At 53.0% G+C, this 18,823-nt stretch overlaps 1 protein-coding gene across 1 annotated transcript in view; it reads left to right on the top strand.

Annotated features, from left to right (window-relative positions):
* The window catches only part of RNF213 (ring finger protein 213), a 46,269-nt gene that overhangs the window by 21,054 nt on the left and 6,392 nt on the right, over positions 1-18,823 (top strand). Inside the window, exons 27-53 of the mRNA XM_066200205.1 lie at positions 49-3,636; positions 4,387-4,523; positions 4,805-4,900; positions 5,314-5,432; positions 5,964-6,086; positions 6,691-6,773; positions 7,516-7,663; positions 7,963-8,098; positions 8,515-8,703; positions 9,154-9,293; positions 9,711-9,865; positions 10,194-10,406; positions 10,795-10,976; positions 11,670-11,790; positions 11,896-11,996; positions 12,257-12,436; positions 12,780-12,943; positions 13,039-13,141; positions 13,764-13,878; positions 14,667-14,877; positions 15,532-15,722; positions 16,004-16,129; positions 16,355-16,465; positions 16,707-16,949; positions 17,578-17,659; positions 18,193-18,227; positions 18,530-18,624. Of these exons, the coding sequence (XP_066056302.1) occupies positions 49-3,636; positions 4,387-4,523; positions 4,805-4,900; positions 5,314-5,432; positions 5,964-6,086; positions 6,691-6,773; positions 7,516-7,663; positions 7,963-8,098; positions 8,515-8,703; positions 9,154-9,293; positions 9,711-9,865; positions 10,194-10,406; positions 10,795-10,976; positions 11,670-11,790; positions 11,896-11,996; positions 12,257-12,436; positions 12,780-12,943; positions 13,039-13,141; positions 13,764-13,878; positions 14,667-14,877; positions 15,532-15,722; positions 16,004-16,129; positions 16,355-16,465; positions 16,707-16,949; positions 17,578-17,659; positions 18,193-18,227; positions 18,530-18,624 (7,187 nt within the window). The remainder of the gene's footprint in view (positions 1-48; positions 3,637-4,386; positions 4,524-4,804; positions 4,901-5,313; positions 5,433-5,963; positions 6,087-6,690; positions 6,774-7,515; positions 7,664-7,962; positions 8,099-8,514; positions 8,704-9,153; positions 9,294-9,710; positions 9,866-10,193; positions 10,407-10,794; positions 10,977-11,669; positions 11,791-11,895; positions 11,997-12,256; positions 12,437-12,779; positions 12,944-13,038; positions 13,142-13,763; positions 13,879-14,666; positions 14,878-15,531; positions 15,723-16,003; positions 16,130-16,354; positions 16,466-16,706; positions 16,950-17,577; positions 17,660-18,192; positions 18,228-18,529; positions 18,625-18,823) is intronic.

Here is an 18,823-nt window from a genome sequence, read left to right as displayed (position 1 = left end):
TACAGCTCTGTGATGACATTTTGTTTTCTTTCTTTTTCTCTTCTCCAGGTGTCAGCGAGCCAAAAGTATCCCTTCTTGGATGTGTTCCCCAAAATAACATGCAGGTCTCCCAAAGAAGTGCTAGAAATGGAGACACTTCAGAACCATTCTGGGGATGTTTCAGACGTGGGAATGGACAAGGAGGAATTTTGCAGTGAGGCTTTCCAGAGACCCTTCCAGTATCTGAAGAGGTTTAACCAGGGGTGTGACCTGGACTCGTTCTGGTATGAGCCGCTCTCGGTGGAAGGCAGCCCTGCAGAATGTCTGCAGCTCTTCCTCCTGCACTGCGGGGTCATGGATCCCTCCTGGGCAGAGCTCCGCAACTTCACCTGGTTCCTCAACATCCAGCTGAGAGACTGCGAGGCTTCTGTCTTTTGCAACCCTGACTTTGTCAGGGACACTTTGAATGGTTTCAAGAGCTTTGTGGTTGGCTTCATGATTTTAATGGCACGGGATTTTGCCACGCCCTCCCTGAACATTTCTGACCAGAGTTCAGGAAGAAAATCCTCCCATCTGGAGAACGTTGCGGAGGAAGATCTGCTTCCCTTCCGCATCAGGAAGAAGTGGGAGTCGGAGCCTCATCCCTACCTGTTTTTCAATGAGGATCGCGTGTCCATGACGTTCATTGGTTTTCACTTCCAGGTCGGGAATCGCATCGATGCCATCAATCCTCTGAACGGCAATGTCATCAAGCAGGACATCATGACTACCCAGCTGTACCAGGGCTTGTTACTGCAGGGGGTTGCCTTCAATGTGCACTTCGATCAGCTGCCCCGCAACCAGAAGCTCGAGAAGCTCTGCATGGTGCTGGGGCTCCCCTGGGTGTTTGACCCTGATGAGACGTATGAGCTCACCACAGACAACGTGCTGAAAATCCTGGCCATCGAGATGCGCTTCCGCTGCAACATCCCGGTCGTCATCATGGGAGAAACGGGCTGTGGGAAAACCAGGCTGGTGAAGTTCCTGTGCCAGTTACGCCGGAGCTTTGTAGAGGTGGAGAACATGAAACTCGTCAAGGTTCACGGAGGCACCACTGCAGACATGATCTACGCCAGGGTCAGAGAAGCAGAAGCCCTGGCTAAATCCAACAAGGAGCACCACGGGTTGGACACCGTCCTCTTTTTCGATGAAGCCAACACGACAGAGGCCGTGAGCAGCATCAAGGAGGTTCTGTGTGACCGCACGGTGCAGGGGAAGCCCTTGGCCTCTGGCTCTGGCCTGCGGATCATCGCCGCCTGCAATCCTTACCGCAAGCACACGGACAGGATGATCCAGCGCCTGGAGCTGGCTGGGCTGGGCTACCGGGTCAAAGCCGACGACAGCAGGGAGAAGCTGGGCTCCATCCCGCTGAGACAGCTCGTGTACCGGGTGCACGCGCTCCCACCCAGCATGATCCCACTGGTGTGGGACTTTGGGCAGCTCCACAACAGCGCCGAGAAGCTCTACATCCAGCAGATTGTGCAGCGCGTGGCGGAGCAGCTGCCCATGACTGAGGGTGAGGTGAAGACGGTCACGGAGGTGCTCTTTGCCTCCCAGCAATACATGAGGCAGAGGGATGACGAGTGCAGCTTTGTCAGCCTGAGGGACGTGGAGCGCTGCATGGAGGTGTTCAAGTGGTTCTATCGGCACAGCCACCTGCTGCTGAGGGAGCTGGAGAAGTACCTGGCTGAGAGGAAAGCTCCCAAGGGCAGCGTTGATAGAAACGGTGTCATCTGGTCCTTGGTGCTGGCGGTTGGGGTCTGCTACCACGCCTCCCTGGAAAGGAAGGAGCCATACAGGACTGCCATCAGCCAGGTCCTCCCAAAGCCTTACGACACCCAGAAAAAGATTTTGGAAGAAATCTCCCTGATGCAGGACTTATTCCTAAGTGGGGTGCCACTCCGGGATACCATAGCAAGGAACTTGGCCTTGAAGGAAAATGTCTTCATGATGGTCATCTGTATTGAGCTGAAAATCCCTCTTTTTCTTGTTGGGAAGCCTGGGAGCTCCAAATCCTTGGCAAAAACCATCGTGGCTGATGCTATGCAGGGCCAAGCTGCTCATTCTGATCTGTTCAAGGACCTGAAGCAGATCCATCTTGTGTCTTTTCAGTGCAGCCCCCTCTCCACTCCAGAGGGAATCATAGGCACTTTTAAGCACTGTGCTCGATTCCAGGAAGGGAAGAACTTGGAGGAGTATGTATCAGTGGTGGTTTTGGATGAGATCGGACTGGCAGAAGACTCTCCCAAAATGCCCTTGAAGACTTTGCATCCACTTTTGGAGGATGGCTGCATAGATGATGTTCCTCTTCCTCACAAAAAGGTTGGCTTCATCGGAATTTCCAACTGGGCTTTGGACCCTGCCAAGATGAATCGAGGCATCTTTGTATCTCGTGGGGACCCCAGCAGAGAGGAGCTCATCGAGAGCGCAAAGGGCATTTGCTGCTCGGCTCGAGGGGCTTTGCAGAAGGTCGAGCAGTATTTCCATCACTTTGCAGATGCATATGAAAGCATTTGCAAGGCCCAAGACAGGGAGTTCTTTGGCCTGCGTGACTACTACAGTCTCATAAAGATGTTTTTTGCCTTAGCTAAGAGCTCCAAAAATGAGCCCACGCCTCAGGACATTGCTGCGGTGGTTCTTCGTAACTTTGGTGGCAAAGATGATGTCAATGCCTTGGAGATATTCACTTCCAAGTTGCTAGAAAAAGGGGAGATAAATGCTCACGATGTCAGTAGGATAGAGCTGATCCGACAGAACATTTACAGCAGTGCTGAGGATGGGGACTGCAGGTACCTGCTTGTGTTGACTGAGAACTACGCAGCGCTGCAGATCCTCCAGCAGGTTTTTTTCACTGCCCGCCAGCAGCCAGAGATCATCTTTGGCTCCAGTTTTCCTAAGGACCAAGAATACACCCAGATATGCAGGAACATCAACCGAGTGAAGGTCTGCATGGAAACCGGCCAGATGGTCGTGCTCCTCAACCTGCAGAACCTCTACGAGAGCCTCTACGATGCCCTCAACCAGTACTACGTGTACCTGGCCGGGCAGAAGTACGTGGATTTGGGGCTGGGCACCCACCGGGTGAAGTGCCGGGTGCACCCCAAGTTCCGCCTGATCGTCATCGAGGAGAAGGAGGTGGTGTACAAGCACTTCCCCATCCCGCTGATCAACCGCCTGGAGAAGCACTACCTGGACATCAGCACCGTGTTGGACAAGGGCCAGAGGGAGGCCGTGCGGGAGCTGAAGCACTGGGTGCAGGACTTCACGGCGGTCAACACAGAGGAGCACTTCATCAGCCAGCAGCGGTACAGCCCCGCCGACGTGTTCGTGGGCTACCACGCCAACACCTGCGCCTCGCTGGTGCTGCAGGCCACGCAGCGCCTGGGCCCGGCCTGCGCGCCCGCCGAGCTGCTGCCCCGCGTCACCGAGCAGGCGCGCCTGGCCCTGCTCAACTGTGCCACCCCCGACGCCGTCATCCGCCTCTGCAGCTCCGTGGGGATGTTCATGGCACACTCCCTGGCACACACCTACTTCAGAGAGCAGCAGCACACATCTTTCGCCGACTTCCTGGGCGCCCACGTGCGTGTGGGGGCCGGGCCGCAGACGGCCTTCACCGAGGTGAGTGGGGTGCTCCCAAACCCCCTGAGCCATGCTCAGCTCAGTCTGGGGTGCTCCCAAACCCCCTGAGCCGTGCTCAGCTCAGTCTGGGGTGCTCCCAAACCCCCTGAGCCGTGCTCAGCTCAGTCTGGGGTGCTCCCAAACCCCCTGAGCCGTGCTCAGCTCAGTCTGGGGTGCTCCCAAATTCCCTGAGCCATGCTCAGCTCAGTCTGGGGTGCTCCCAAACCCCCTGAGCCATGCTCAGCTCAGTCTGGGGTGCTCCCAAACCCCCTGAGCCATGCTCAGCTCAGTCTGGGGTGCTCCCAAACCCCCTGAGCCATGCTCAGCTCAGTCTGGGGTGCTCCCAAATTCCCTGAGCCATGCTCAGCTCAGTCTGGGGTGCTCCCAAACCCCCTGAGCCGTGCTCAGCTCAGTTTGGGGTGCTCCCAAATTCCCTGAGCCGTGCTCAGCTCAGTCTGGGGTGCTCCCAAACCCCCTGAGCCATGCTCAGCTCAGTCTGGGGTGCTCCCAAATTCCCTGAGCCATGCTCAGCTCAGTTTGGGGTGCTCCCAAATTCCCTGAGCCGTGCTCAGCTCTGCCTTCCTGGGCTGCAGCGGGGCACTGCCTGTGTGCACCTCAGTGCTTGGCTGCACAGAGGTGGCGGCAAAGGAATGTTGATTTTGGGGTGCAGCCCAGCTCTGCAGCAGGCTGGCAGTCCTGCCCTGGCAGCACAGGTGGGTCTGAACTGCACTGCTGCCCTTTTCTGCCCAGGTCACCACCTTCTCACGGCTGCTCACCAGTGCTGACGCTGCCTCCCTGGAGAGGGAGGTGCAGGGCAAGGCCCAGAGGCCGCAGATCCTGTTCCTGCAGCAGTTTGACACGGAGTACTCCTTCTTGAAGGGCATCCGGTGAGTCTGGGCTGGTGTTTTCCTGCTGGGAATAGGCTGTCAGCTGTGTGGAAGGTGTGTGGGCAGAGCATTTGGAGTGGCACGTATGGAAAAGGGAAGCTGTGCTGGCAGTGGGCTGGCTCAGGACAAACCTTATCAGCTCCATCACGTGAGTTGGGGTTTGGTGTTTTTCTCTCTCCTCCTGCAGCAGCCAAAGCTAATGTGGAGTGACTGCTTCTGTGGTCTTTAATGTTTGATCTTTACACTTAGTGACTTCTGTTAAAGCTCTTTTCATTCTTCAGGGATTTCCTGGATGCTACTTCAGGAAATAAAGTCCTCATTATTCAGACCGACTTCGAAGATGGCTCTCAGGATGCCCAGCTCATCGCCTCAGCCAAGTGAGTTGGGTGTGGAGTGGTTCAGTTCTGCCTGGCCACTCCTCACTCTGGGTATTGGTGCTGTTCTGGGATCTCACACTCAGTAACGTGCAATCCTTTATTCTGTAGCAGAATTAATCGAAATGCACTGATCGTATTTCAGATAATTTATAACCCAAGTCAAAAGAAGATAAACTGGGTCAAATTAGCAGATAATCGCTTCTGAAGTGTGAATTCTGGCCACTGGCTGCAGAAATCCTGAAGATCTGAGGGTCAAGGGGTAATTCAGGGCAGAGCTGGAGGTGGCAGCTCAGCACCACAGCTGGGAGGAAGGAGTGGGAGTCACCTGTGTCTGTTCTGGGAGAGGAAATGTGTCCTCTCTGAGGAAAGATCTGTGGCCATGACCCTCTGTCTGCCTTTGCTCTTTGCTGCAGGTACACCGTTGTTAATGAGATCAACAAGGTGGACCTGGGGGAAGTCTCTGTCTTTGTTTATTTCATCATGAAGCTTTCCCGGCTGGAAGGAGGAACGTCCTATGTAGGATTCCAGGGAGGTGCGTGTGCCCCTCTGTCCCTCCTCACTCTTCAGCTGCCTTCAGGCAATCATTTCTCTTGCTCACTGTTCCTTTAAATGCTGAGAGCCTGGGCTCAGTGTGTCCTGTGGGTTGGCAGAGCTGCATTCCTGTCCCACAGGAGTGCCCAGGGGATCAGTACCTGGCGGTTCTGGGTGGGAGCACCTTGCCTTCTGACAGCCAGGTCCCCTCTCCAGTCAGCTAGAGAGCAGCACACAGCCACAGGGGTAACTCTGGGTGTGTTGTCCTCCAGAGGCTCTCTGGAGCAGGTGCTGATGTGTTCAGCAAGGTTCCGCTGGGTCTGGGGGCTTCTGGGGGGTCTCAGAACCTTGGAGCTGTCAGGCAGGGACATGTGCAGCAGCAGGTTCTGCGAGCATTGTGCTTTCCCTTCCTACTGTGAGAGTTAGTGAACTCTGAACATCACCCCAGGTGCTGGCAGGTAATTCTGGGGGAGCTCCTGTGGAAGAACAAGCTGCAGGCTGGGAATGATTCCTTGCTGTTCTCTGCCTGTAGGGCTGTGGCAGTCGGTGCACATAGACGATCTCCGCAGATCCAAGGACATGATCTCTGACCTGACAGCCCTGCAGAACCTCACCATCAGCCAGGTGTTCTCTGAGGATCCAGGTGAAGGCACAGGTGAGCTGTGTGCTGGGGAAAGAGGGAGCTGTGCTCCCAGACATGGTACTGCAGGAACTGATGTCTGGCATGTTGCATCTGATGGCTTTCCCTGCTCAGCACCTGATTTTGGTGGGGGGGTCACCACATGGCTCCCAACTTGTATTTAATTCATTACTGTGACTTCAGGTGATCAAGCAAGTCAATTTTGTATTTTTCCCTTTTCTTTTTGACAGTAATGTGGCATTTGCACTGCTCAGAGCCTGAGTGCTCTGTCCCAGCACAGGAGGCAGCAGATGCTGCGTGGCAAAGACCACTGACAAGGATCTTTCTTTTCCCTCAGCTTTCTTGTGCTCTCTTTCCTTTCACCACACTGCCTGACAGGAGTCAGGGAGAGCTTAAGGCATTAGCTCAGTGTCACATTTCTTCCAGCTCTTGCTGCATGAAGCCTGACAGCCCGAGCAGCTGTTGCTGTGTTTGAGAGGTGAATCTCAGCTACTCATGCAGGTGCTAATGGATCTCTGCCAGATGTTCTGCTGCCCTGGGATGCAGTGGCTAAAATAAACTCTAATCTGACTGACGCAGGAGTGCACTGCTGCTTTCTAATAAGAATTCTCCACCTTAGCTGCAGCTCTGCCGGCCAGTGGAGAAGCACAGGAGGAAGAGATGGAGGTTGAAACACCAGTGCCAGGAGCAGAGCACCATGAGGTCAGTTCAGAATACATTTGTTTGCCTCTCAGCTGTCACTGTGGGTCTCTGCTCTGTCATCCATGGGTGCAATCCACTTTTTGTGTCCCACTTCACCTGAAACCTGTCAGCAATATTTGCATTGTGATTGTTACTGATCAGACACAAGATCCTTCTCCCCACTGCCCAGTCAAAATCAACATCACTACAGAAATAAACCATTCTAAGGACTCTATAATTCCTTATAATTTCATTCTTCTGATTTTTGAAAATCAGCTTTAAGAGTTTCTGTTGCCTTTCTTGGCCTGGAGGTGGGAGTGTGGTCCTGAACCTCGCTCCAGCTGTGTGCTCTGAGGTGGAGCTGGAGCTGGCTGAGGCCTTGACTGTGCTGCAGTCATTGCCTTGTGTGCCCTGGCAGCCCCAGCTGGACATGCCCAGGACCAGGGACAGGTGGCCTTTCTCAGGAAGGGCAGATTCTCCTTGGTCACGTTGATTATTTCCACTTCTTTCCTCAAACTGCTGAATCCTGCCCCTGCAGGAATCTTAACTCAGCACAAATCCTGTGTCATGGGCCAGTCTGAAAGGGCCACAGAAGCTGTAACATGTTCTTGACAGCAAAAGAAGTGAGAATTGCAGCCTGAGGGAAGCTGGGAACAGGGATTCCGGGCAACAGTTCCCTTTGAGGGAGCACAGTAAACCTTCTAAGGGAGTGTGCTGGGGACGGGAAGGTCACTCCAGGGGAATGACCTTGTTTTCCTGGCAGGGTGAGATCCTGGACACCACTGTGCTGCTGAGGACCTGTGTGCAGAGTGCTGTGGGGATGCTGCGGGACCAGAACGAAGACCTGAGTCGAAGCAGGAGGAGAATTGAGATTCTGCTTGGGCTTTTCTCCAAAGAGGATGAGCTGAAAGGTGTGTGCTGCAGGGAGTGTCCTGAACATCTGGGGACCACCAAAACAGGGCAGTCAGGGCACTGGGGATCCAAAGGTCCTTGCTGTAGTCCATCCCCAAGAATGTGTTGTCCATGTTCCAGTGTGTTGGTGGATGTAGAGCTTTTCTGCTGTTCAGGTGGTGGCTTTTTCTCTGGCTGTGCTGGCTGGTTTTTTCCCCAGGTGGCCAATTATTGAAACAACTGTCAAATGCTGTGCTTGGCGGGCTATTTGGGTCCAAGCTAATAGAAGAGAAAACACAAGTTCCCTGTTGTTTTGTAGCCTCTTTCCTGAAGATAACCAAGGCTCGTCTCTCCAGCCTGTTGAAGAAGCAAGAAGAAAATTCCCTTCACCCAAAAAACTGGGTGCTTCGGGAAGCGTCCAACCTCAGTGCTCTGCAGGAGGCAGGTACCTTCAGGTGAGGACAGCAGCACTGCCTGGTGCCCTGCAGCCTTCCAGGAGGTCTCTGCCAGTGGCACCTGTGCAGCAGAGACAGCAGCTTTGTGTAATCTGAACAGTGGCAGTGTCAGTCTCCAGTCTGTGCTGGAAACTCTCTGCAGGCAATTTTGGCCTGTCCTGGGGAAGGGTGAACTAGAGCTGAAGGGGCTGGACTGGGACAGGAATGCACAAGTGCTGAAGTGGAACAGTGGGATTACAGGTGAGCCAGGATTGAGAGAAGTGCAGGGTTTTTTTGTTGGTGGTATTTTTTCCCATAAAGGCAGCGTTAGGATTCTGTCACATGTAAATGTCAGCCATTTTTCAGGACAGGCACCTCCTGTTGTGCTGATGTCGTTGCTCACATTCCCTCTGGGTCTCTCCATCTCTCTCCCCAAGGCACACCCTGTGGAAGCGAGTCCAGAAGGTGGTCACTCCCTTCCTGGCTCTCCTGATTGCTGTCATGGACAGGAATGGCAACCTGGAGCTGCTGGCCAGGCCAGGAGCAAAGTGGGTGACAAACCTGTGGATATTCATCTTCAGTGACACCAAATTCCTGAGTGTCCCTCCCGGTGTGGGGAAGAACAGGTGAGCCTGGGGGCGGCAGGAGGAGCTGGGCTGGGCTGGGAGCACTGGGAGCAGCCCAGCACTGCCTCTAACCCCCCCCCCAGGCAGAGGGATGGTGTTCGATTGCTGTCCCACGAGGGCAGCAGGGCACTGCTCACAGTTCAGTCTGTTCTTCCTGCCTGGCCCTGAGTGCTCCTGGGCTTTGCTCCCTGGCCCTTGGCATGTTCCCCCTCCTTCCCCAGCCCTTGCAGCTGTGTGCTGCCAGCACAGCCTGCCCAGGGAATGCTGGCTGAGGAAGGGCCAGGGCTCCACAGCTGCCAGGTTGAGCCATGTCAGAGTTCTGCAGTTCCCTCCCCTCCTCTCTCCCCTCCCAGGGCTCAGGTGCTTTCTGCAGCCTCTCACCTCTGTTGTCTGTACTCTGCTTCTTCCCAGACAAAAGCCCAGTGCATTAATGATCTTTTAACCCTCCAGATCTCAGCCGGAGATAATCCTGGTGCAGAACAACATGGTGGTATCTGCTGATGCTGGGAATGAGATGCCTTTCAGCTGGAGGATAAAGGAGTACCTGGAGGAGATGTGGTTGAAGGCTCAGAACATCCAAAACACTGAGGGTGAGAGCCTGGCTTCAACATGTCCGTCCACTGCTCTGTGAGCTCTGGTTTGTCACTGCTGTGCCCCTCCTGTCACTGGAGTCACCTTCAGTCCCACTATGCTCCTGTGAGCCAGCAGAGTTCTGTGTAGGCAGCTTTTCTTTGTTCTTCTCACCATTCATCTTTCTCACCTATTCTGTGCCCTTGCATTCAAAATGCTGTGGAGCAGCCAAGAGTTAATGACAAGGTGAGATTCCAGAAATAAGACACCGATGCTGGGCTGACAAGGCCTGGCCTGAGTCCCTCCTCAGTGCCCTGGATGAGGGGAGTGCTGGATGCATCAGTGATTAATGAGGTGTCAGTGTCTCTAGGATAGATGCTGTGTCAAAGCCAGCTTCCTCCCAATATCCAGCTTTTCTCTGCATCCTCATTTTCCAGGCCACGCTGAGAAGTTTGTGGAATACTTCCAGAAAACTGCCCTGGGAAAATTCATCTCTTCTCTGACTGAGGAAGAAAGGCAGATGCTCTTCCAGTGCTACATCACAGACTTCATTGTCTTGACCATTGGTGTGTCCTCCCAGGAGGAGCTGCAGGTCAGTGTCTGGAACAGGAGCTGGGAACCCTTTGGATGGGGAGAAGAGTGTGATGCCTGTGAGTGTGTCCTTTTGAATCAGTCCTGCCTGGGGAAAATGCCCCTCTGAGACAGCCCAACAGCAGGGGAACCCCGGCACAGATCACTGGACACTTGAATGGCTGCTGGGGTTACTCAAAGGCAGCACCTGTATAAATCGACACATTTAAGGCTGTCTTTGTAGGGAAGTGATTCTCATCTTTCAGAGAATTTTGCCAGGATTTCCAGTGCAAAACTAATTATAAAAGTACTTTCTCACCTTTGCTTTTGTCTGTTTGCTCCCCCTGCAGTGTCTGCGTGTGGCGTTCGTGTCCTGCATTGCAGAGTGGGCGGCAGAGTCCCCCTGGAGAGAGGAGCAGGTGCCCTCCCTGCCCTGGGCCCACCTGGCACACAACCAGTTCAAGAGTCGCCTGCAGAACTTCTCCAGGATCCTGGCTGTGCATCCCCGTGTCACTGGCTTCCTCCTGAAGCAGCAAGGGGGCAGAGTTCCATCCTCAGAGATGGTAGAGTCACTCCCTGGCATTTTGTGCCCCTCAGCCCTGGCAGGGAGCTCTGTCTGCACTGAATTAGCTGCTCTTCAGTCTCCTTTGGATTTCAGTGACAGCAGAGGGGGAAGCACAGGCTCAGGTTCCTCAGAATATGGAATGATCTGCTGTGTTGTTATTGCTACAAGCAGGTTTTAAAATAGTTTGCCCTGCTTTTGCATTAGTTACTAGGACATGCTACGAGCCAAGCCACAAACATGAGAATTGCAGAGCTTAAGATAACCAAGTAGGACATTATTCAGAATGATAGAACATGTGCTGTAGCAAACCAGACTGAGAGCCCGAGGTCTATAAATAATTCTGAAGTGCAATCTTGTGCTAGCCTTGGCCCTGTGTGTGTGTGCAGGTTCTGGACGTGCTGGCTGCCATGGTGTGTGCTGAGGAGCTGGAGAACCAGGTGCAGACAGCCCCCCCTGAGCTCTGGCTGCAGAGGGTGAAGAACCTCCACGTGCCCATTGAATTCCTGTGCAAAGAGAAGGGTGCCCAGCGCAGGGGGAGCCACTGCCATCAGCTGCTGAGGGAGCTCAAGTAGGTACCAAGGGCTGCTCACAGCCCTGCTCTGGGTGGTTCACTGGGGCATTGGAGCAGCCTGAAGCTGTTCTGGTGCTGCTTTTCTCAGGCTTTGCAAACCTTTCCAGGTTCCTGCTGGGCTCAATTACATACCAAGCAGCAAGAACCACATTTTTTTCCCCTCATCTCCTGTGGATTCTCTCTCTAAATCTGGCAGTATCATCTGGTGCATTCCATCTGGGTTCAGGGGTTATTTAAAACTCTCCTCAGGTTCCTGTTACCCAGCAGTGTCTCCCCACTTCATCATCTGTGCATAAGGACTCAAGAGATGGGGAATTTCACTGCATCTTGTGTTTTGGAAGAAAGCCCAGAGTGCTACCCCAGTTTCTCACAGACCTTGTTTAGTTTATTTGAAGTGAAGAAATTGTAACTAATTGTGATTGGTATTTTTAAAATCTTTTGACATAGCAGTTAGAGGTGTGGGAAGGTGTGTGCAGTGGTGCTGGCCCTGCTGCAGTGCTGCCTCCAGGCCAGGCCCCTGAGCCCCCTGGGTTAAGTGCTGGAATGTGTTCTGTCCTTGACAAAAACCCCTCTGGAACGCCAAAGGGCGAAGCAAGTGGAAGTGCAGGAATGCTGTGGAGGGGAGCAGTGAGACCCTGGTTGCTGCTCTCAGCTGCCCTGGTGTGCTGCCATCCTGCTGTCCTCCCCCAGGGCCTGCTGGAGCCGTGTCTTTGCCATGGCACTCTTCGTGGAACATGTCTTGCTCGACATCCACGCTGTGATGCCAGAGTTTGAGAATTTAGTGAGAAAACACACTTTGCTTCTTGCCAAGGTGAGCAAAGCTGTGATTTCACCTCTTCCCTCATCTGCTGATCATGGGAATTCTGGTCTCAGGTGTTGAGGCTGAGTCACTGGGCTTTGTCCTTTCCCTCTGCAGTGTTTCCAGGACGATTCAGACATGAAGTCTCATCCAACCTTTGCTGCAGTGATGACAGTGCTGTGCCAGTGCAAGAACGAGGTCGGCAGAAGGCTCTACAGGTACTGACATTGGGACAGGCTGCAGGGGCCAGCGGGGATTTGCCTGTGTTGCCAGCACACTTCTGGCAGTGCTGCATGGGGTGTAGTAAAAGCCAGAGGAAGAGCAATGACCCTGTTTGGTTCTGCACCCTGAGCTGAGCAGTGAGTCAGCCTGTCTTGCATTGTCTGCTCTTGGCCTAGCTGCAGCTGAACATGTTGTTCAAGGCTTTTGGGGAGGCAGCACGGAAGCAGCTGTGTTCATTGGTGTTTCTGGATTCCAGGCATGGTCTGGAGCCGTGTCCCATCTGCCTGGGAGAGCCAAAGGACCCCACCTGCCTACCCTGCAACCACGTGTTCTGCCACAAGTGCATCAGCCTGTGGCTGGTGCCAGCACAGATGCACTGTCCCTACTGCAGGATTGCTGTGGAGGATGTGGAGTTAACTGTCTCTGAGGAGCTCAGGTACTCCAGCCACCCTCTCCTAGGTGGGAGCCTTGGGGTGGAGAGGCTTTGTGAGAAAATTCTCAACTCTGAGGTGGTCAGCATGAGCAGAGTGGGGGGTGAACTCTGCTTCATCCCTCTGGAACTGAACAAATCCTGTCTGTTCTGTTGTTTCAAAGAAAGGGGAAAGCTGCTTTGGCCTCTGTAAAAACATGCAAATCACAAAATGGTTTGGGTTGGAAGGGGCCTCAAGGATCATCTCGTTGGGAAGGTGGAAAAGTATCTCCCTTTGGTGACTTTAAACTGTGTGTGCTTGATTCCTCCCTGGTTGAAAGGGTTCTGTGTTTGCTTTTGCCCTTCCCAGAGCTGCCATAGCAAAGAACGCCCTGTTCCGGCAGAGGTGCAATAATTTCTTCATCGACGTGGTCACCACCATGTGCTTCAAGGACAACGAGCCCCCTGACCCAGAGGTGATCCAGAGGCTCCTGGATCTGCTCTTTGTTCGCAGAAGCCTCGTGAAAGACTCAGGTGAGCTTCCTTCACCCTGGAGCTCAGTCTTACAGAGCTGAATGTGTCACCACCTTGTCTCCCCTGCCAAACCTGTCCTTCCCTTGTCTCCACAGATCACCCTGCTGTCTACACAAAACTCCTGTCCCCATTTAATGATGAGGTGGATGAAACTCCCATCATCCGCTCCGTGATGCTGAAGCTGCTCCTCAAGTACAGGTGAGCACATTTAGCTGAGGGAGGTTAGGCCAGGGCCAGGTTCAGCTCTGTTCCTCATCAAACTAATCTGATTGTTCTCCTCACCTCTGTGAGTTTCATTGAATTTGAATCCCTTTGCATTAGTCATGCCACTTGGTTGGCTTGCATGGAGCTTGTGGTGCAGTGTGAGCAGCCTGTGCGAGGTTTACCTGGCTGTTCCTCACTAACCCTGTGCTGAGGGTGGATGCCTGGGAGCTGCAAGATCTAGGTCAGCAAAGCAAAACTCCTCATTCACGGAGATTTAATCAGGACAGAACTGATCCTGTGTCTGCTCCACACACCTCCCAGTCTCCCTTTGCAGGCAGGGCACAAAAGCCCCTTCTCAGGTGTCACCACCTCCTAAATCAGATGCTTTTTGCCCTGGGAGTGCTCACTGAGCACTGCTGATGATCAAAGCCCGACTTGGGGTGATGCCAAAGGTCACCTGCAAAAAATGGCACAACAGCTTTTCCATCTTGCAGCTGGACCCAGAGTGACCCCAGCTGTCCCAGGCCATCTCTGGGGGCTCTGTTGTGATTTAGGGCAGGGGCAGTCCTGTCAGCATGGCAGCTGTGTTAAGGGGGTGTTTCCCTCTCTCCTGTAGCTTCAATGAAGTGAAAGATGATTTGCAGCATTACCTGTCCCAGGTGGAGCACAATGAGCTCCTAGAGAAAAAGGACAAAAAAGAGCTCTACTTGCTTTTTGTCAACTGCTTGGAGGTAAGAGCTGGGCCATGAAACTGGTGCAGTTTCACAAGTAAAAAAAAAAATCAAGAACAGAAATTCTTCTGCAATTCTGGGCATATTTCTTGTGTAACTATTTTTCCACTAGAAAGCCCAAAAGGAGTTGATATCAAATCACCTGGTCAGGAATGAGCCTTGCTTTTCAAGGAAAGGCTTGTGTGTCTTTACAGTGTTACATAAATTCTTTCCCTTGGACATGTGTCTGAGTGTTAAAACTGAAACTCCAGCACAGGAGTACAGCAAGCAGGGCCTTTCTTATGGTATAGCCCACTGCTGAGCTGCCTTCTTGCCTCTACAGGCAATTAAATTATTGTGCAGAACTTAAATTATTATGTCTTTTGAATTGTTCCCTTTCCTCCCCTTGCATAACTTTCAGGACTTTGGACAACTTGAAACATATGTGACATCAGGGGAGAGGTTTCATTACTTACAGTTATTTCTAAAGTGACTTTTAGTTAAAATCACCATTTTTGTTCTTGCTAAGAGACAGACAGGCAGAGCTTGGCATCTTGGAACATGGAATGTGTGTTATTTACAGCCTGCCCATGGCTCTTGTTCAGCTCTGAGCTTGGGGAATGTAGGACAGCTGGGGCACATCCTAAAAATGGGTGTTGGGTGACATGGCGGAGGTTTAGGATGAAGGGACGATGGCAGTGGGGTGGAGGGTGCAGGGATGGTTTGCTGTGTTTGTGGCAACCCTGGGGACACAGGGGTGGCTGAGTGAGGTGGCTCTGCCTCTCAGCAGTGTTCTGGCTTCTCTCTAGGATTCCATGTGTGAAAAGTCAGAGGACAGCCTGGGATATGGGCATGGAAAGAGTCTGCCTGAGGACAGAGCCTTTCCAGAGAACTACCTCCCAGGCCACAGCAGCGAGGCTCCTCAGGAATCCTCTGTGGAATACCTACAGGCTGTGGCCAAGGTGCGCCTGTGCCTGAGCAGGGCTGCAGAGCTGATCTTCGACTTGCAGCAGCACACCAGTGAGTCTGATTGTTCTGCTGCCAGGTGGAAATGTTGGGTGCGGGGCAAAGCCAGCAGGGCAGGTGGGCTGGACACAGTCAGTGCCCTGTGTTCTGCTAGGCCCTGTCTTGGTGCATGGCCAAGAGTGGGAGCAGCGACTCCCTTTTTCCTTGAGGGTGTCAGTCAGTGTCTGTCCCCTGTACCAGGTGTTACAAGTGCTCTGTAATGGGGAGCAAGGCTGTGCTGGTGACCCCAGTGTGGTTGCATGGCAGTTACACCTGTGCAAGGAGATTTATTTTATCCTCCTGATGCTAACAATGAGATTTATTTAGAGCCCACTAAATTGAACTTTAAAGCATAAATGCTGCTTCAGACCCAGGACTGCTGTACGGGTTATTGTTTTATATGAATGAGAGCTCTGCACAGCTAGAAGGGATTAAGAGTTTATATTGACGAGTTTATATCTTCCCTGTCAAAGAAATGAATCATTGTCTGAAATCTGGCTGAGAAAATGCTCCAAACAACACCCAAAGAAGGGAGGGCTCTGAAGTTCTTCTGTGTAATTACACAGTACTAATAAAGGGACTTAGCGCTACAGCTGGGGCAGACAGAGAAGTTTTACAAGGTGGGATGTGCTTTTGCCTCTTTGTTTTAACCTCTTTTTTCCCCTCCAGAGCCAGAGCAGATGAAGGAGAAGCAGCGTTACCTGAAGAATGTGGAGGAGTTCTGCAGCCTTGCCAGGAACGACTGGCACCGTGTGTACCTGGTCAGGAGGATTGCCAGCCAGCACGGGATGGAATTTGCTCAGAAGCTGGTCACAGAGCCACAGTTCAGCTGGGTGTTCCCAGCAGAAATTCTGCAACAGGTACAGAAGAGGCATCTCCTGGTGGTGGTTCTGGTCTCCTCTTGGCCTTCACTTTGTGCTGCTTTGGGGTGTTCCTAGTGTTGTGTGGCTCTTGGGGAACAGGCCAGAGTGGCAGTGGCTGGGAGTTGTCTTGTCCTGGCTCTCCTGGCAGCACCTGTGGGTGGCCCTAGCTGCTGCTGCACTGGGGAGGCTGAAATGCCTTGGTGCTTGGGAGGAAGAGGAGATCCTGCCTCCTCCAGCTGGGTCATTTTCCCAGACTGTGCATGGCTGTTCCCCGGCAGGTGCAGCACAGCCAGTCCAACGCCATGGACCGGTTCCTGGTGTGCGGGGAGCGCTACTGGGTCCTGCGTGACGCCGTGGGACGAGCCATGATGGAGGGCACGGCCCAGGGGCTGCTCCAGGCCCAGGTACAGCCCCGTCCTCCCTCCACACACCCCTGCTGGGCTTTGGATGGCTCCAGCTCTGTTGTGTCCTGTGGCCAGCGTCTGTTCCCCTGGAGGCACCTGGGGGCCTTAGCTGGGAGGTCACTGGGGCTCGTGCTCAAGTTTCCTTACTTTCCCACCTGCACATCCCATCAGTGTAGCTGGGACAGCTCTGGACTGTTCCCTGCCACATCCTTGGTTCTTCCCCAGGCATCCAGCAGCCCCCCAGCTCTGGAATCTGCCTACCTGCTCCTGGCCATCTTCCGAGAGGTCACTGCCCTGTACGGTGCCAGGGATCCAAGCCTTCATCCCAAGCAGCAGGTAGGACACTCCCCTCTGGCAGCTTGTGACAAAGCTGCTTCCTAGGTAAGGATGAAAGGGATCTGAATAAGTGGGGCAGGAGCTTTTGCTCCTGTGCCCCAGGCAGGGCAATGGCCTGAGCTAAGCAGGCTGGGGAGGTTTTTGGAGCAGGGTAACCCAGTGTGGGGAGCAGCCTCCAGTGCTCTTCCCTTGGGTGGGCAGTATTCTGATGGCTTTAGCTCTTTCGCATTTGTGCTTTCAGCAAACAGATGCGATGACTGAGTTCATCCAGAGCTCCCAGGTGCTGAATTCCCCTGAGCTGCAGCAGTTTGCAGTTGCCCTGGTGAGGAACACCCTGCCCAGCCTGTCCATGCAGCCCTGGGGATGCAGCCAGCACGGAGTCCTGGTGGAGATGGCCGTGCACATGGCAGCTGTGCTGCTCTGTGGGCAGAGCCCTGTCCTGCAGCCCCTCAGGAACCTGGCCTTCCAGCCACAGTGCATGCAGGTGAGCACACGTGCACTTCAGCATATCCCTGCACATTGCCTGTGCCTGCTGGATCCTCTGCTGGACCTTTCTCAACAGCAATGCTCCACCTCACTCTATGAAACACTGGGGGTGATTATTTCAGTGCTGTTGGGGTTAATTAGCACAACACTAGGCTCTGGCCTGGTATCTTTTCAAGGCAGCTCTCCATCCCAAGCAGGATGAATGTACTGAATATATATATTGCTGATATTTGGGTGATCAAGGCTGAGAGCAGCTGGCAGCTCACACTATGCTGACCTCCCTGCTCAGAGAGCACTGGCTCCTCAGTCAGGGGGAGGGAGCTGCAGATCTGCTACTCCTGGCTACCCAAGGTGTAAGGGAACATGCTGGTAATGCACCAGGGAGCATCAGCAGTGCAGTGCAGGATGTCTGAAGAGTGCACATGCAAGTCTTAATAATAACTGACAGTTCCAAGAGTGGATTTTCAAAGGTGAATTTGAAAATCTGCATCTGTGTCACCTGCCTGACCTCTGCTCTCAGGTGTCTCTTGTTCCCCAGCGTGAACAGAGAACCAGCGAGTGACTGCCACAGGACAGAACTGATTCACAGATCCATTTGTGACTCTTTTTTCCCTTTCCCTCCTCAGCACTCGTTTCTGCCCACAATGCCCCAGGACGTCATGGCTCAGGCCAGGACCTGGGAGGTGGTGCGTGGTCTGCACTGGTATGGTGAGTGCTGCTGCCGGTCTGGGGAAGGAATTCCTTGGGTTTGCGGAATGAAACTGTTCCAAATGTGAGGACAAACACACTCCTCAGCACGAGTTATCTGTGATAAATCTGGATTTGCAGTGACAGTTTGTGTGGGTGATGCACCAAAGGATATCCAGTGCTGCTCAGTCGGCAGCTGTTCACAGAGCTTGAGGGGGCACAAAGGCAACACGAACAGGGTGTGAGAGGAGAACTCTGCCACCTTCCTGGTCAGCTTTGTCCCTGCTTCCCACAGCTGGACCTTCCTGCAGCTGGGAATGGGGAGTGGAAGCAGAATCTGTCAGGCTTTGATTCCTTGTTTCCCAAGGAGAAGCAGCACTGAAAAATTCCTTGGCTTCCTGCGTGGACATGTCAGGGCTTTGGGCTAGTCAGGGCTTTGGATTAGATCTTGTAGCATATTTCTTGCTCCAGGATGATGGTCCCAAGAAAAGGGAATAACAGGGGCTTTATAAATCTGTCTTAGAACACTGTCCTGTTTGTTTCTCTCTTCACAGAATGTCCCAATGGCCACCCCTGCACTGTGGGAGAGGTAAGCATTTGGGACTGGTGGGTATTTAAGCAGACAAAGCTTTCAACAATAAACTGTTTTATTTTGTTTACTGGTTTTAATGTTCTAATGCACAGAGTTCCATGTCTAAAATCGATATTATTGATCCTTTTGTCATTGTAATGTTAAATTTAGAATACCCCTAGCATTTATACCACAAACTGGGAAACATCAGCCAGAGGCCTGGTTTGTAGCAGGGTTTGAATTAACCACTTAGAGCTTGGATTTTTGTTTCTCTGCTGGAGAAGCTCTGGAATTCAGTGTTCTCATGTTGCTTTTCCCAGTGTGGGCTCCCCATGGAAATGAGCCGCTGTCCCGACTGCCATGTCCCCATTGGAGGCCTGAACCACAAACCCCTGCAGGGATTCCAGCATGCCAGGTGTGCTTTGCTTCAGTGCCTTTGCAGTGCTAAATGATGTAGGACTTGCCTGTGGTGCCTTCAAATGCCAGAGGTACCAACCACTTCATGCTGTTCTCTGGAAGGTGTAAGGAAGGGATGCTCAATAAAGAGTAATCAGGCAGCAAAACAAAACTGACTGGAAGCCTTCACTCCCCTGTGGCACTTTGAATTGGCAGTT

The sequence above is a fragment of the Chamaea fasciata genome, unplaced genomic scaffold (assembly GCF_029207755.1).
Source record: "Chamaea fasciata isolate MVZ Bird 193981 ecotype frontalis unplaced genomic scaffold, bChaFas1.0.hap1 SCAF_19, whole genome shotgun sequence".
Taxonomy (NCBI): Eukaryota; Metazoa; Chordata; class Aves; order Passeriformes; family Sylviidae; genus Chamaea; species Chamaea fasciata.
Note: the sequence above shows the minus strand (reverse complement) of the source record. Positions and strands in the feature narration are given on the sequence as shown.